This window comes from Leuciscus leuciscus (genome assembly GCF_965113295.1).
Source record: "Leuciscus leuciscus genome assembly, chromosome: 2".
Classification (NCBI taxonomy): Eukaryota; Metazoa; Chordata; class Actinopteri; order Cypriniformes; family Leuciscidae; genus Leuciscus; species Leuciscus leuciscus.
In genome coordinates, this window is record NC_138726.1 from 41111291 (window position 1) to 41129486 (window position 18196).

The 18196-nt window shown below is 38.3% G+C and overlaps 1 protein-coding gene across 3 annotated transcripts in view; it reads right to left on the reverse strand.

The window, feature by feature from the left end:
- Window positions 1-18196, reverse strand: part of apba2b (amyloid beta (A4) precursor protein-binding, family A, member 2b) — a 90422-nt gene that overhangs the window by 25279 nt on the left and 46947 nt on the right. For all 3 annotated transcript variants that reach the window (XM_082162596.1, XM_082162595.1, XM_082162594.1), the window contains exon 3: window positions 433-1623. In XM_082162596.1, the coding sequence (XP_082018722.1) occupies window positions 433-1581 (1149 nt within the window). In that variant the 5' untranslated portion in view covers window positions 1582-1623. The remainder of the gene's footprint in view (window positions 1-432; window positions 1624-18196) is intronic.

Below are 18196 nucleotides of genomic sequence, written 5' to 3' on the forward strand. Positions count from 1 at the left end.
TTTCAACATTACTAATACGTTACTAAAAATCAAAGGTTGTATTTGTTAACATTAGTTAATTTACTGTGAACTAACATGAACAAACAATGAATGAATAGCTGTATTTTTATTAACTAACATTAACAAAGATTAATAAATACTGTAACAAATGTATTGCTCATTGTTAGTTCATGATAGTAAATATATTAACTAATGTTACCGAGATCATTTATTTAATCATTTATTCCATCCACAGAATATTAGTTTGAGATAAATTGAATACATTGAATAAATTGCTAAATAAATTGAATACAAATTCTCTATGTATTTAGTTGATCTTATTGCTTTCATATTTACGGAGCTGATTTATTCTGTTTTAACTGAACCATGTATTTAATTTAATAAGCTGCAACAGATAGATGCATTTACAGCTTGCTGTGCAAATCCACCTACCTGCTCTCTCACTTGGTCCTGCGTCCATCTCTGTCTGTCCTCTGGTGTGTGAGGTCGTACCTTATAGTTCCTCTGGAGCTCAGAATTGTGTCTGGCAGGGGGGATGTTGAGGGATTTGGGTCTGCCGTCGTGACGGTGAGGCTGAGGGTATGGGGCAGGGGCAGGTTCGGGTTTGGAGCGTGTCTCTGGCTGGTACCCGCTTGGTGCTGGATCAGTTGCCAGCTCCTCTGGGCTCTGATCAGTGCCACTGCTAAGACTGCCCATACTCATGCTCATCTTAATCTCAGCCACTATCTGATCAATATCCTCCTCCGCCTCCTCTCCCGTCTCCCCCTCTGTGCCTTTATGCCCCCGGTACGTTGACCCGTGCATAGAGTTTCCATTGTCCTCTGTGGCATAGCAGTCACCTGCGTAGCCATCTCTGTCTTGCCCCACCTGCGGTTCTTCCTCCTGATCCGGGCAGTAGCCCTCACTCCCCTCAAAATCCTGCACATCCTGATCTTCAACAGGAGGTGGAATATGGTCCTGCTGGGGATCCGGATAGTGTTGGTGGTGGTGATCGAGAACAGGTTCGGGTCTGCCGTCGTACAGCTGCTGGTCAGAGTCCTGCTCGAGTACTTCGCAACGCACCTCTCCATCACCATGTGCATTGTCCTCTACCCATTCTTCAACCACTTCCTGGCACTCCTCTGTGTCCGGAGGGGGGTCCATGCGACCGTCCGGGTGTCTGTATTCTGGGTCGTTACAGTCCATTCCCTCCAGGTAGCTGTCATCCTCAGGACAATAGCGGATATAATATGTCACGCCTTCATCCTCTTCCGGTAGCCCTTCATCAAAATCGTCCTCTTCTTCATCAGACGTATTGTTGACGTAGTCTGAGCTAGAGTCTCCATCCAGACTGTCTGGGTGGCTGTGGTATTCTCTGTGGCCATGGTCTGGAGTGGTGGGTGTGGTCGGTCGGCTGTCTGTCAAATCTGCCTCTTCTTGGTTGTGGTAGGAGTGTTGGGACTCCTCAGGTTCCCCATGCTCTTCACACTCCTCCTCGGGGTGCTCAGGGTTGAGGTACGGGGCTGGGCAGGAGCGTGGAGCTGAAGCGTGAGGCTCTGTGGCCATGCTGCTGTTGGTCCCAGGCCTCTTTCTCTGAGCCATTGAGAACCACTCACAGGCCGATCATCACTGGAAACCTCAATCCTGCAAAACAAAAACACGTGGATAATAAGTTTGACAACATTAACCATAACCACCACTTGAATTGCATAAAAACAGTCAATTTAATAAAGGTAGGTTGACAACCAAAATCAACATAAAGCAGGTGAAAATTCACATTAAGATTTGCCTGACCCTTATTTTTCAGCAATCAACTTCTTTAATTACCAATGTAAATCTATGAAAATATATTAAATGTTTTTATGGCTCAAATGGTAGAGTGTGACGTTAAAAGGGGGTGGGTTCGATTCCCAGGGAACACAATAATAAACACTGTGTAGATAAAAATGTTTGTCGCTTTTAAAAAAAGGCATATGCTAAATGTATACACTACCTTTGAAAGGTTTGGGGACTGGGGTAAAAAAAATTTTTTTACGCAATTAATACTTGTATTCAGCAAGGATACAATAAATTGATCAAAAGTAATAAAGACATTTGTAATATTACAAAAGATTTCTATTTCAAATAAATGTGGTTCTTTTGATCTTCCTATTCAACAAAAAATCTTTAAAAATGTATCATGGATCATATTAAGCAGAACAATTGTTTTCAAAATTGATTATAAAAAGAAATGTAATTCAAGCAGCAAATCAGCATTAGAATTATTTCTGAAGGATCATGTGACACTGAAGACTGGAGTAATGATGCTGAAAATTCAGCTTTGCCATCACAGAAATACATTCTATTTTAAAACATATTAAAATAGAAAACAGTTCATGACAATATTGTGATAATATTTCACAATATTACTGTTTTTACTAAATTTGATGAAATAAATGCAGACTTCTTTCAAAAACATTAAAGTCTTGTCAACCCTTTGGAAAGGTAGTATATACATGTAGAAAGAATCACAGTTTAAAACCAAGCATTTTGCCAAAAGAGCTGTGCTCTTATGAGAACACTATGTTTCCAATGAAGCCCTCATAGTTGTACAACAGTCTAAAGAACACACACAGGTCTTCATGTGTGATACTAGTTGTGCTGTAACACAGCCACATATTCAAGCACTGCTGAGGTGTACTGATCTCTGAGTGGAGGCACAATCTCTTCTCAGCACCTGATCAATTTCAGTCATCCAGTAACTAATGCTCATTCCACATTCACTCCAGCACTCCCGCTGAGAAGAACAACTATTTCAGTCAATGATCAATGTTGAAAATAGTTAATGTATGCTTAATATTTTTGTATAATTTGTGATACATAAATACAATATTTTTTCGTAACAAATCTTTACTAGTCACTTTGATCAATTTTGATCAATTTGTCAATTATTTTTATTTTTTTACTTATTAACTTAAAACTTTTGAATTTAAATTTTATGACTGGGGCAGTAAAAATGTTGGCAGAAAAAATAAAGAAAAAGAAAAAAACATTATTATTATTGTTAAGCAGTGCAAAAAGCAGCAACAAGAATATGGTGTCAAAAATAAATGTAATGCCTTTTTGTAGAAAAATACATGTCTTTTTGCAGGCTTTTGAAAATGTTTAAGATCTTGACATCTTGGGACCCTTAGAAATTCTGGGATAAATCTCATATACTTAAATTGCATTTTGAAAGGATATGGGCTGGGTTTCCCGATAACGTTGTCTCTTAGCGCGCTACAAACACTCTTAACTGAAGGTATACCATTTCTAGGCGTGTTCCCCGAACCATACCATAGGAATCTGCTTAAGATATACCTTCTTACGTGCAACGTTACCTGGCGCTGTCCGTGGCGATGGTGCTGAATTTTTTTATATCGATGGCTCGAGAATCAATTTTTATCAATGTTCATGTGAGAAAGCGGTGTTCTTTATAAAAGAAGCACTTCAGAAATAGTTGAAATTGCATTTATTAGGACTCATGGGATATTATAAAAAATAATCCAAACTATAATAGCCTAGCCTACATATTTTTAAATTGTATCATATATTGCTGCCATAATAACCATTTAAATGTTTTATGTGCTTTAGTCTCTTTCCCATTTTTCAGCCATGAACATTACAGAAACAATGGTTGAAGTTTTCTGTCAGATGCTTGTAAGAGTAGGCAAGACAAATTTCACCAAAATAAAAAAGCAATTAGATGTTAGTGTTCAGAGATAAATCATGACATTAGCGGTTGTACAGAGGCTACATAATCACACACAAAATGTGAAACTCAAATCAAACGTGCAAAGGTATTGGTGTAAATCTTATTCACACACACACACACACACACACACACAATGCTATGTTGCTGTCTGTCAGATACCAGCAACAACAGCTCAAGGAGAGACTTTTATTGCTGCTTTCCCTTTTGTTGTTCATCCTTTCTCCCTGCCTTTAATTATGCCTTCCATCACCAGTCATTACAACAGCTAATTATCATTGTGCTTCTGCTCCTCTAATCTTACTCTGAGTGTGTGTGTGTGTCTGTGAGGGGGTGACACTACATGCATTTGTCGACTTATAGAACCTTTCACTGTCTACACACATGCAGAAGCTTTTAATGAAGCCTTAATTTTTTTTATGCCTCCCTTCACACACTAGCATATCCAACCCTTATTAAATACATCATCATAGCTAAACCCTGTCTGACTGATCATTTTACACCTCTTAGAAAAACACCTCTTTGAGAAAATCACACAGTGTGCTCTGCACCTGTTATCGAGGAGCATATAGTACACACTAAATTATGCACTAAATGCAACACCCTCCCAAGGGCATCCCTGACCCTTCACCTCTTTGTTCAGTCACAAGCCACACCCATGAATAATCTCTGGAGTGTGGTTAACCACATTTATCACACACACACATAGTGTACATATCATTTCCATTTACTGAAGCTGAATACATTACCATGTCAATGACCAGACTGTCAGGAAAGATGCACAAGAAATCAATCTCGTCTGCCCGGAACAATCGGGACCACATTCATTTATGCACAACATATTTAATACGAAACTTAAGGGCATGAAAGCACCACAGCAGACAATAAACTAAAATGAACTCAACCAGGCAGACCAAACGGTATTGCAGATTTATTTAACTATTTAAATCCCTGGACTAAAAATGTTATTCAATAAAATGCTACTAATCCATGCAGCTATCGACTTTCATTGTATTTAAAAAAAAAAAAAAAAAAAAAAAACGGTAACACTTTAAGGTCCAAAATTTTCATATGTATTTTTTCGTATTTGTCATTCAGTGGCTCTGAATTGTCAAAACACCTCTCAAAATGCTTGCTACGGATGCGAAAAACACAGAAAATCTACCCGATCCCCAAAAAAATGATGACGGACGAAAGTTTCGGAGGCAGTGCGTAAATGTGATTGACACAACATGAAGTCGTATTTATTTTTTAATGTGTGAAAATTTCAGACTCAGTGTGCAAGAACCTTGAGGTTCCATTAGTTAACGCGAACTAACAATGAAAAATACTTCTAAGCATTTATTAATTTTAGGTATTGTCAATTTCAACATTTACTAATACATTATTACATTTATTAAAATAAAATACATTTATTAAAATTAAAGTTTTATCTGTTAATATTGTTTAGTGATCCTGAGCTAACATGAACTAACAATGAACAATAAAATTTTTATCAACTAATGTAAACAAAAATTAATAAATTTGAAATGCACTGTTCATTGTTCTAGTTAATGTTAGTTAATGCATTAAATAATGTTAACTAATGAGACCTTATTGTAAAGTGTTACCCAAAAAACGAAATAATAATTTCACTTAATATTATCGCTATACAGTATTTTGCAAAGGCTTCTGCGTTATTGGCCAGTGCTGTGCAGCAACCAAGACGCACTGGAGCTGTGCTATACCACACACACCTGGCAGTACATGGCTACATTTAGCATGGAGGTAAAACCCTGCAAAATACTCAGAACTCTTTTGTTAATTGGCCATAGAACTTTTTAGCTGAAAATTGCTGTGGACTCCTGCAGATACCTTTACAACCTCTGACTAGATCACACAAATCAAATGGCTATTAAATGCCTTTTTAGTCCCATGCACAAATGACCTTTAGTCCTATGCACAAATGACCAGAGCTAGACGAGCACTCTGAGTTTATTTAATAAGGCTTAAATGCCCCCCAAAAAAAATCTGAAGAAGGTTTTTTTAACCCATAGTTGCCATTACCTCTCTGTGCCATTTTGACATAAAATTGCATTAAAACAATTAGTGAATTGCAAATAGAACACGTCATTATGAGGTTGTGTGACTGTAGCATACATTCTACATTTAGACAGTATACTGTACATTAATAACAAATAATAACTACAGTGTCTTTAAGTCACAGTTCATTCTTTCAGTTAAAATCTACCTTTATTAAATAGTTTAACCTTGCTATAATGCATTCCATTGTAGTTGTATTGAGTACCCAAAAGCTAATTTAAAAATATGACACTGGAACTTTAGTTTGGATCCTAGAGGACAGAATTCACAAAATCAATTCTAATATAAGATCCATTGTTTGAAAACAAAAAATCTAACAAATCCAAAACCTAGAGACAAATGCAAGAGAAAACAAGCACCTATGCAATCAGACTTTTGATTCAGAACATTATAGTTACTGAGATAAAGCCTTTGTGACAACTAGCCCCGGTGTCCTCTACACTAAATTATATCACTTGACCTAAACAAGCGTTCATTTAACATTATCATGATTAAAACGAAGAAATAACTACAGAAAAAACACACAATGCAGAAACAATATGGGAAGAGCGCATGTCTGAGATGTTTTGTCAAAGATACATTCATTTATTGGTTTCCAGGAAGCTAGTGATCTACTATGTCGCATCAGTATGATGCATGATTTCAACTCAACAGCCACCGAAGCCATACATTTTCAGTAGAGGAATAACCATTACAGCACAAGCATCCTTTCATGCTTTCACACCAGTCAAACCTGCTGTTCTCAACAGCAAAAGCTTGAGTTGCACTGCAAGGGTCCTCCCAGTAGGAATGTTTTTTAGATTTTACAATCCATATGAGGTACATTATCATTTGTTTTCCTTACAATTTTGATTATTTTATGTCCTGAGGTGTTTCAAAATGGTCGTATTTAAAGTGTTAGTTCGCCCAAAAATGAAAATTACCTCATAATATACTCACCCTCAAGACATGGGTGTATATGACTTTCTTCTTTCAGCCAAACACAATCAGAGATATATTACAACATATCCTGGCTCTTCTAGTTTTATTATTGGAGTGAATAGAGCCTGAGTTTTTAAAGCTCCAAAAAGCGCATCCATCCATCATGAAATGTAATCCATACGGCTCCAGGGTGTTAATAGAGGCCTTCTGAAGCAAAGTGATGCATTTTTTAAGAAAAATATATATTTTTATAACTTTATAAACTATAATCACTGGCTTCCGATAATGGCCATACACGAGTCGAGTACCTTCCGAAGAGTGACCTCTGACCCGACCCGCAGAGGAACCGCGAGAGGCGTCTACTCTCAACTAAGCTTATGTACTCCTACATCCTACATCCTACATCATACGTCGGGTCACTCTTCCGCTGGAACTAGACTCACATACGGCCATTACCGGAAGCCAGTCATTCTAGTTTATAAAGTTATAAATACAGATATTTTTCTTACAAAAACGCATCACTTCGCTTCAGAAGGCCTTTATTAACCCCCTGGAGCCATATGGATTACTTTTATGATGGATGGATGTGCTTTTTGGAGCTTTAAAAACTTATATTACCATTATAAAGCTTGGAAGAGCCAGGATATTTTTTTATATAACTCCGATTGTGTTTGAAAGAAGAAAGTCATATACACCTAGGATGGCTTGAGGGTGAGTAAATTATGGGATCATTTTTGGGTGAACTAACCCTGTGAACTAACCCGGCACACAATGTCATAAGCAGGCTTCCAAATAGTAGTGCCTCAGACGCAGGCAACTTAGACTTAATAGTTTTGTGCCAAGCAAAACAGCCAAAAAACAAATTTGCTGACCAGCAAAATGCATTTTCATTTCCAATGAGCAGCCGTAAACACCAGATAGATTTGTTTACAAAACAGGAAGGGGTTAAACAAGCCTACACGCTGTGCTAATTATTTCCTGGAGATTTTCCAAACATCCTTTTAACAGCTTTAACATAGCTAATGTGACTGTTAGTCTGCTTTATACGATGCTGTACTGACCTACACAGAACAAAGGATAATTGCGTGGATTCAGTTGACATGCTGACAATGTGAAAATTGGGATTCACAGTTGGACACAAGACAGATATGCCATAAGAATTCCAAAAAATAAACCATTTGCATTTTCATCTGGAACAAACCCTGTTGGTGACACATTAACAATGAACATTTAGCTTGTTATCTGAAGCATTTTAATACCCCTGATGATATAACACAATGGTCAAAACAAAGGTGCTCTGGTAATCCCAATACATGATTTGCCGGGTTTCTCTGCTAATGACAATGTGGACGAGAAGGTTACTGCTGACAGGGGTCCTCATTACTGAAATCATAGAAGCAAAGGGGACTCTGGGTAGAAGTCCAAAGGGTCTAGCACAGACAAACATTAATCTGTTCTTGTCCTTGGAGGTGTGAGCTACAGAATTGAATTTCATGGACTAAGGAGTTTAAGCAACCAGAGAGAGTTACAGTGATATAGTGGTATTGAGGAGAGTGTCCAGTGTGCACTCACAGATCGCAACTCAGAATGGGAGACAGTAACATTTAATTTTTCCCACATTTGGTTGAGACATTTTTAATCAAAATTAAATACAAAATAAGAGTATTTATTTTTGGGATTATTTTGATTGTAACATTGTAGGATACTATCGTCTGAAACATTTATCACTGCATAGTTGATAATTGTTTCACACTATAAATAGTAAGCAGTATATAGTATATACTCTGTAAGATCCAGTCTGCAAGGTTTACGAGCTTTTGGGATATTTCTACTGATGTATACGGGACACGTGTTGTGCCCATTTATTGTGCTTTTAATCATTCTGCTCAGCCTCAGTTATGTAGTTAACTCATTCATTCTCATTTATCTCACTGACCAACACACAGAAGGTTGCAATAAATAGCAAAATGTTGGCTTGGAGATAGGGCTGCACGATTATGACAAAAATCATAATTGTCGATTACTCCCTTTAAATTGTAATTGCAATTATTAATTACGATTATCACAATTTACATTGAATGATGTTTTGAATAACTTTATATGATTCTCAACTCATTTGGCCATTAAACCCAAATTTCACCATGGTTATCAAGCCGTGACCCACTTTTTAAGGATTTATATATACAGTGGGGAGAACAAGTATTTGATACACTGCCGATTTTGCAGGTTTTCCTACTCACAAAGCATGTAGAAGTCTGTAATTTTTATCATGGGTACTCTTCAACTGTGAGTGACGGAATCTAAAACAAAAATCCAGAAACTCACATTGTATGATTTTTAAGTAATGAATTTGCATTTTATTGCATGACATAAGTATTTGATACATCAGAAAAGCAGAACTTAATATTTGGTACAGAAACCTTTGTTTGCAATTACAGATATCATACGTTTCCTGTAGTTCTTGACCAGGTTTGCACACACTGCAGCAGGGATTTTGGCCCACTCCTCCATACAGACCTTCTCCAGATCCTTCAGGTTTCGGGGCTGTCGCTGGGCAATACGGACTTTCAGCTCCCTCCAAAGATTTTCTATTGGGTTCAGGTCTGGAGACTGGCTAGGCCACTCCATGACCTTGAGATGCTTCTTACGGAGCCACTCCTTAGTTGCCCTGGCTGTGTGTTTCGGGTTGTTGTCATGCTGGAAGACACAGCCACGACCCATCTTCAATGCTCTTACTGAGGGAAGGAGGTTGTTGGCCAAGATTTCGCGATACATGGCCCCCTCCATCCTCCCCTCAATACGGTGCAGTCGTCCTGTCCCCTTTGCAGAAAAGCATCCCCAAAGAATGATGTTTCCACCTCCATGCTTCACGGTTGGGATGGTGTTCTTGGGGTTGTACTCATCCTTCTTCTTCCTCCAAACACGGCGAGTGGAGTTTAGACCAAAAAGCTCTATTTTTGTCTCATCAGACCACATGACCTTCTCCCATTCCTCCTCTGGATCATCCAGATGGTCATTGGCAAACTTCAGACGTGCCTGGACATGCGCTGGCTTGAGCAGGGGGACCTTGCGTGCGCTGCAGGATTTTAATCCATGACGGCGTAGTGTGTTACTAATGGTTTTCTTTGAGACTGTGGTCCCAGCTATCTTCAGGCCATTGGCCAGGTCCTGCCGTGTAGTTCTGGGCTGATCCCTCACCTTCCTCATGACCATTGATGCCCCACGAGGTGAGATCTTGCATGGTGCCCCAGACCGAGGGAGATTGACCATCATCTTGAACTTCTTCCATTTTCTAATAATTGCGCCAACAGTTGTTGCCTTCTCACCAAGCTGCTTGCCTATTGTCCTGTAGCCCATCCCAGCCTTGTGCAGGTCTACAATTTTATCCCTGATGTCCTTACACAGCTCTCTGGTCTTGGCCATTGTGGAGAGGTTGGAGTCTGTTTGATTGAGTGTGTGAACAGGTGTCTTTTATACAGGTAACGATTTCAAACAGGTGCAGATAATACAGGTAATGAGTGGAGAACAGGAGGGCTTCTTAAAGAAAAACTAACAGGTCTGTGAGAGCCGGAATTCTTACTGGTTGGTAGGTGATCAAATACTTATGTCATGCAATAAAATGCAAATTAATTATTTAAAAATCAATCAATTTTCTGGATTTTTGTTTTAGATTCTGTCTCTCACAGTTGAAGTGTATCTATTAGAGCTGAAACAACTAATCGATTTAATCGATTAAAATCGATGATTAAAATAGTTGTCAACTAATTAAGTCATCGATTAGTTGCTAAATAACTTTTATTTGCCGTAAGCGGCTCATTTCGTGCATATTTTAAATCTGCGGTGACCAAAGTGTGGCAGTAATGAGCCACCGGAGGTTTTACTCAGCCAGTACAGCAGGAGAAGTAGCGAATAGCCAATAGCTGGCCTCGTTTTATGTCACGTGCTTCCCGCACAGCGTCTCTGCAGCATTGCATTCAGCGAGATGGCGGAGGCAGGCGGCAGTGGAGTAAGCTCGAGAAAGAAAAAGAAAAAAGCGGAAGATAAAACTAATCGAACGAAGTCATCCAAAGTGTGCAAAATCATGGGAGAAGAGAAGTGTCACACCATGAAATGTAAACAGAAAAAAACAAGCAATGCATTCGGCAGTTTAGGATATCGCACAAGATTTGTCAACAAAGAAAACATTTCATCACTTGAGAGTTTTTTTTCCGACACCATCGTATCAACTGATTTTGATTAATATGCGCGAGGGAGAGAGAGAGCAAGACAGCGCTCGGGTGAGTGCGCGCGCGCGGCCGGGGCTCTCTCTCTCTCTCTCTCTGCTCGTTCTTATATATGCCCTGTCAAGCGCGCCCTGTTAAACTGACAGGATTTAAAAACACATGCAAATGATACACTTTCACTCTATGATGGTTAAACTCTGCAATTAATAATTTTTTCTCGGAACTAATGTTTCTCCGGAATCAGCCAGCGCGAAGGACATCTATATTTCCGATTGGTTGCTGGCGTTTGCCGTGCTTGCCACTGAACCGCGTCATAGCTCATTACCATAAAGTTGAGCTACTTTCAACTTTCTTAATGATTTCACAGCATAAGCTATAAAGCTGTTTCCCAGGTATAAGCTGTGTGTTTACAGGAAACAAAATAATAAAATGCAATTTACTGCAACTGTATTCTGTTTTATTCTTATTCTTCGTGAAAATATGTTCTGCAAGATTCCTTAATAATTAAGCTTTGTTCGGGATGTTAAACTACTTTAGGAGCCCTAAGGACTGCCATGGTGAAAACATTATTTGAAATCTCCTTGTGAAATTTGCTAGAGTACGTATGGGTCAGTGTTTTGATTGCAGAAGAGTTCGACAATGGATTACTAACACATAATAAAACACAACTCCAGGTATGTTTTTGATGAGGATATGACAATGCAAAATGGTTAAAATCTCAAAAAAGTCTATGTTGAATGATAAAGACCCTTTGTTAATAATTTACTTGGGGAATAAATGGACAAAACAAAAATATAAGTACATAAACCGATTAATCGATTAGTCGTAAAAATAATCGATCGATTATCAAAATAATCGTTAGTTGCAGCCCTAAAAAATATACAAAACAACACAAAGTTCAAATAAAGGGGCATTTTGGGGTTATGGAAACAACAGTTACCATGGTGAATACACAATACTAACAAGAACTGTTAATGAAACATGGAAACTGCTCCTGATGAATAATGAACATCATAGGCTACCTGCATGCAAATCCTTCTCAGCGAACTTCTCACCAGTAACGTGATTTATTGGTATTTTACTTTTATTTCGTGACTTACTAATTTACAACATAACGACGTTCCATGTTTGTAGTTTCTTTTGTGCTTTATATAGTGATGCGATATACAACGTGCAAAACTAGCGCAGTATAACAGCTGACAGGAAAGTCTGTTTTTCTGAGGTGAGAGACTTTTTATTTTATTTATACCTGAGAGACTTTTTAAGTCACAGGTAGTTCCTATTGTGCTGGGTTCTCTGAAGTAGTCGTGATTCCCCTCTCACAACATGCTCTAAACACACCTCTTAAGCACGCAGAATAATTTAAGTGCTTATTTTGTTGTAATCGCGGCTTTGAACGATTATGTAATCGTGGCATCCGTAATCGTAATTAGAAATTCGATTAATTGTGCAGCCCTACTTGGAGACTATTATTTAATCTGTCCGTATATTGATTTATTTAGGTGTTTATGGGAAAATGTCTACTCTTTGCTCCCCAAATTGTTTCTATTCAAAAGTAAAACTAAACATCAGCCCAGAATTCATACACCAAAACATTCATCTGAATATCGGATTGCTACAAGCCAGTGATTGACTGCTATACTTTCACCTACTTCTCAACCATCTCTTCATACCATCAGAAAAAAGGAATTAGGATAAGAGCTACACATCTCTGAGCGCAGGACAGACTGTGAATGAATCCATTTGAAGCTCAGAGGTGATGAGAACTGAGATGAGTTCAATTTCCACAGTGCAATTCTTCATCCCCCAGTTCCTTCTGCATGTCTGGGCATTTTACAGGCGCCTTCACAACCAGTGGTGTATTTCAGCGTAGGAACGGAGTGATGCCTGGAACAGGCAAAGTGGTGTGCTGCCTCCTGTAAACAGGCTTATTTATTTCTGAAATGAGCTACAGGTTTAACTCACAGTGGGACACTTTTCTTGTTTCCTTGACAAATGTCTCTACTCTTTCACACAACGGAGGTGAGTGAAGAGATGAGAGAATTGAATTCTTCCTTGCCATCCTTACAAAGGAGAGATGTGCAGCTAAGCAACACTCCCTGCTTCCCCGCTGCCTTCACTACTGTCTTTAAGCCAAAACAATGGCTGTTCCTTATCTACAGTATGAGAGACAGTCATTGTTTATCTGGTGCTGAGACAGCAGATACAGCCAGAGCCTTACGGTTTTACACATCTCACTAGCTATCTGCTGTATACAAAGAACACACATTAAGTGCTTATCATTGAGACAAGACAAAGAAATGCGGCAAAATGTGTTTGTGAGCATCTCCACACACACACAAAAAAAAAATCATCTTCACAAGAGAGTTGAGCATAAACAGCAGTGAATCCAGCATCAGTGAGGCCTAATCCTCTTTACTCTTTTGGACTCTGGTTAGCCAATGGGATGCTTACGCCTTTTAATGACTTGCTTTATCAAGCATGGCGTAAGTCATTAAAGATGTGAAAGAAAGTCAGCCAGAAAAATTAGACTTGTGCCGAAAAAATTCATGCCACACTTCAATTCTCGAGTCTGTTCATTTCTGCCAGGGCATGAGCCGAACAGCCACAATATTTGGTATATGAAATGTCATCGTATTAACCAAAAACACTGAACTATTGGAATACCATGAATTTTCATACAGTATGTATGTCGCTGTATGTATGTAAATACCATGGTACAATGGTTTTCAAACTTTGTAAAAACCAAAATAAGAGATAAAAAATGTATTTGATCATTGTTTATTAGATTATAAGATTTCCAGTTTAAAATGATTTTCTAAGTGCACGAGTTGTGTGTTCGTAAACTCAACTTGTGCTCTTGTCTTGTATTTTGTGTGCGCTTGCTTTATGTTTTCATTGGCCAGGCGCTCTTGTGTTATTGTGTCTGTGTAGCATGCATGCGCTTCTTGTTTTCTTCAGCCGCATGCTTTTGTGTTATGTTTTGTGTGAACATACGGCTTGTGAGTGTTCGGGCTGCGTGTTCCTGTCTTGTTTTGTTTAAGCACATGGCTTGTGATTGTGTTCGCTGGCCATGTGCTTGTGTTTTTGTTTTGTTTGTTGAGAGCACATGGCACAAAGAAACAAACATGACAAGCTCTCCAGTCTATTGTCTTAACCCTGCCCATCTTGTTATCTGATTATAGCGTGTATGCAGACATCACTTTCCCGCCGGAACACGCCCCCCTCAGCCGGACTAAGTGGCAAAAGAGCCTGCTGCGTGACTGGGGTTAATTGGGGAAACTGCGAAATGCAAGTAAAACAAACGATTATCAGTTTAAACTAAAGGTTGGACTCGATATAGTGTTCCTTACAACTTACCAAAGATCCAGTGATCCATGGATATTGAAATGCAGCCAGGAATCGTGTTTCCTGACATTTATATGTGCCTGATTTCGACGCCGGGGAAATAACATAAAGCAAATTTGCCTGTGAAAGCTTTATATAAATACAATGGGTATAGGTCTAAATCCATGTGATCACTTATATTAATGTTATATATCATCATATCGTCCAGCCTTAAAACTTCATTAAAAAACGTCCAATTATGCAGAATATACAATGGTAAATACTGAATTGATGAGTTGTCAATATATAACAATACAATATATACGGTATGATTTTACCCCTAAATTCAGCATATTGACACAAAATGATAACTGCAAATCCACCTTTTGCTGCCCGGAGTCCAGTTGTATGAATTGCAGATATTTGCTTCTCTATATACCTTGTTCTATAAAAATATACCTCAGATTCTGTGTAAAATCTAGTTATACAGTCAATCGCAAAGCTCTTTCCCATTTTAGATGTGTTTTGTGTGTTTTTCGCGGCATTCATGCTGACATCACGAGGATACTCTCTATTGGTCCTTTCCCTTGTTACCCTCCTCGTTTGCTGCCCTATTTATTCTCCTTGTGTTTTCAGTCCTGTGCCAGTTCGTTGTCGTTTGCACCCCTTGTGTCCTGCCCTGCCATATATATAGTCCTGCCTTGTGCCTTGCTGGTTTGTTTTCCCCCACAGGGTAGTTTTGTTTGTCCATTGTTTCTGCATCTTGAGTCCTCACCTCATCCCTCAACCCCAACCCTGACATTGTAACAAAACACAGGCGAAGAACAAGCAGAAACAAGTGATAGAAGCATTGCTTATGCACATATAAAATAATGTGATCATCAAACATTAAACCGCATATAAATCAAATCTGCCTAATGTTACTGAATGAAAAGTCGACTCAGGAAGAGGTACAGGACTGTGCAAGCGTTGATGGGAGCGATTTACTTGAATCCAATTCGGATGTAGTCTTTGACAAAAAAGAAACTGTAGTCTTTGTTCAAAATGTGGCTTTTTTATGAAACTTACCCACACAGTGAAGATAAAAAACAATGTATGAAGCTAGAATTTGTTGTTGTTTGTTTGTCTAAAAGCAGAGGCTGTTCTTTCTTTTGATATAGGCCAATTGCTTGTTCAGATATTGATACAACAAAATATTCTGGGGGCCATGTTATTTTTGTGAAAATGATAAAAAATGCTGGTGCTGACTGGCAAGTAAAAAAATCTGTCGTGGAAAGAGTTAAAGAGGAAAGAGGAAAGTGTTCTTATATTTTTCTTGAGATTGTTCTAAAGGCAAACCTTAAGAAGAATTTTAATTCTTAAAAAGAATAAAAAAATAAAATGACTGCAAAAAGCCTCTAAAACCTCCATCTTGTCTTAAATACCCAAAGATAAAATGTTTAATGAATTTGGTGGTTTGTTTCAGATATTAAGCATTATAACATAACACTACCCGTACATATTACTATTGCTAGGGATGTGCACAAGTACTCTGAAGTTAATTAATATTATAATTATGACAATTTTGGCAGCATTATGATTATTACCGCAATCAGGCAGTGCATAAAAACAGCCTTTGAGATTGTTTTCCCGTTCAGTTGATTACAGAGTGTTTGGCAAGAACCGCCATACAATCAGATAACACACTAAAGCTTGTTCTTAAGAAAATAGGCCTATTTGATCATTTCTCAAGAATTGCACTAAGAAACATTCTTACGAACCTAGGAGAGAACCTAGCTTCTCTCTCAGGAAGATTTTGGTAAATCTGGCCCAAGTACTATGATGATTAAGTACTTTTTTGTAAAGGAAAGATATTAGTGGTCCAATGGTGAAATCACTTAATTTTATATAAGAATTTTTATTTTATTTTTGAGTGCAAAAAACTGAAAGATAATAGCATAAAGGTTAGAAAAAAGTTCTTAAAGCAAGACGCGGGGGATCCATTGTGAACATACTGATAGAAAAACTTCCTCTTTTCAAGAGGATAGGCAGAAAGCCTGCTGTGTAACCGCTCTTGCCAGCTGTATTCTGAATCAAAGTCTTCCATGTAGGAGACAGAGGCGCAGCATGTGTGAACATGTGTGCATCAAAACGGCCTGAATCACCTTCATTACAACTCACCTCGTCTCCCACTCCCAACCGCTTTAATTTCTCATTTTCAACCACAGGTTTGGTAGGCTAAGACTTCAGATTCACCTCTAACTCTAAGCTAAGTGAAAGAGAACTGGGGAACATAGTGAATGAATGTGGAGATTACAATCACACCCTGTCTGAGAGGACAGCTTCACAATGTCTTCATCATGTCTGTTCATAAGCCATTATTAAAACTTAGTTCACCAGCATGTTCTTTTAATCTGTTGGCACCTTATTAAATATGAGGGTTTATTCATCTGCACTAACGCACTTCATATTCACACGACAAATGGCTGTTTTGATTAATCGTGTTTACTTCCTTTTCATCTGTAGAATATTGTTGCACCTAATACTTCATCTTTCAAAAATAAGACTTGAATCTATGATGAAATTTGAAGATAGACATTAGAGAAAATATTAGAAACCCCTCCCTGCAGAGCGGTACTCTGGGGTTTTGCTTTGTGCTTCACTATTCTGACTTTCATTGCAAGAAGAAAACACAGTTTTCTCATTGAGATTCTAGGTGTGTGCTCGTCTGTCTCTCACTCGCTGCAGGGAGGGGAACACTTATTTCCTGGACTTACGCTACCTTAAACCTCCACCAACCAAGGCCAGACCACCAGACCAGCCTCCTCTTCAAATCACCACGGCAACACTCTTTTGTTTGAGACCACCGCCAGCATTCATAGCCCTGAATAATTGCTAAATGGTGGGCATCGTGGTGGTGGGTCAAAACATGGTCCAAATGCATTGCAACAGAGTGTGGCTGAGAAAGATAATGCAAGAACACAGTATTCTTAAATCATCATGTGCTGGATATTCTAGAGTTTTAAAACAAATAGATTGCCAACAATGAAAACTGAGTCATTTATTCACCCTCATGTTGTTCCCAACCTGTATGCTCCGGTTTCTTACATATGGGTTTGGACTATTCCTTTAAAAAGCTATTTGAAATAGCTTAATAATGATCTTCTGTTATTCTAAATTAGAGCCCGACCGATATATCGGCGGGCCGATATTATCGGCCGATATTAGGCATTTTTCAAACTATCGGTATCGGCATTTATAATGGCCGATAAATGAATATTTAAAAAATAAAATAAAAGCGGACGAAACACCCTTCAACCATATTATGAGTGTTGGCGTTGCATAGTTTGTCCACCAGAGGGCACTATACAAGGAAGATCGCTCGGGCTAGAGGGGTGGGCGAGTATTTAGTGCATCACTAAGTAGTAGATTTTAGAAGGCAGGCAGCAAATGATGATTGAAAATGGTTTGTTGTAGCTTGATGGAATAGATGGATAGAATTAAAAGAGTGCAGGTAAAGGGATAAGCAAGTTGACATTGTAATTATAAGGTAGCTTAACATTGACATTTGGCAGACGCTTTTATCAAAAGCGACTTACATTGCATTTCAAGGTACACATTTACAATCTTATCAGTTCTTCACACACACACACACACACACACACACACACACACACACACGCGCACACACACACACACACACACACACACACACACACACATTATTACATAATTGATTTATTACTGTCAATATTAAAAATAGTTGACTTTTTTTTTGTTTAAAGGACTTTAAGTTTCATATCTTAAGTTTGTATTTTTATACATTATATTTATCAGAACTTTAATATATTCTGTTCTGTTGTGACAATAAAACAAACAAGTTTATTTTTAAACTGCATTATCATATTATTTTAGTAAGGCTGAGGACTCTTAAATAACGACAAATAACTAATGT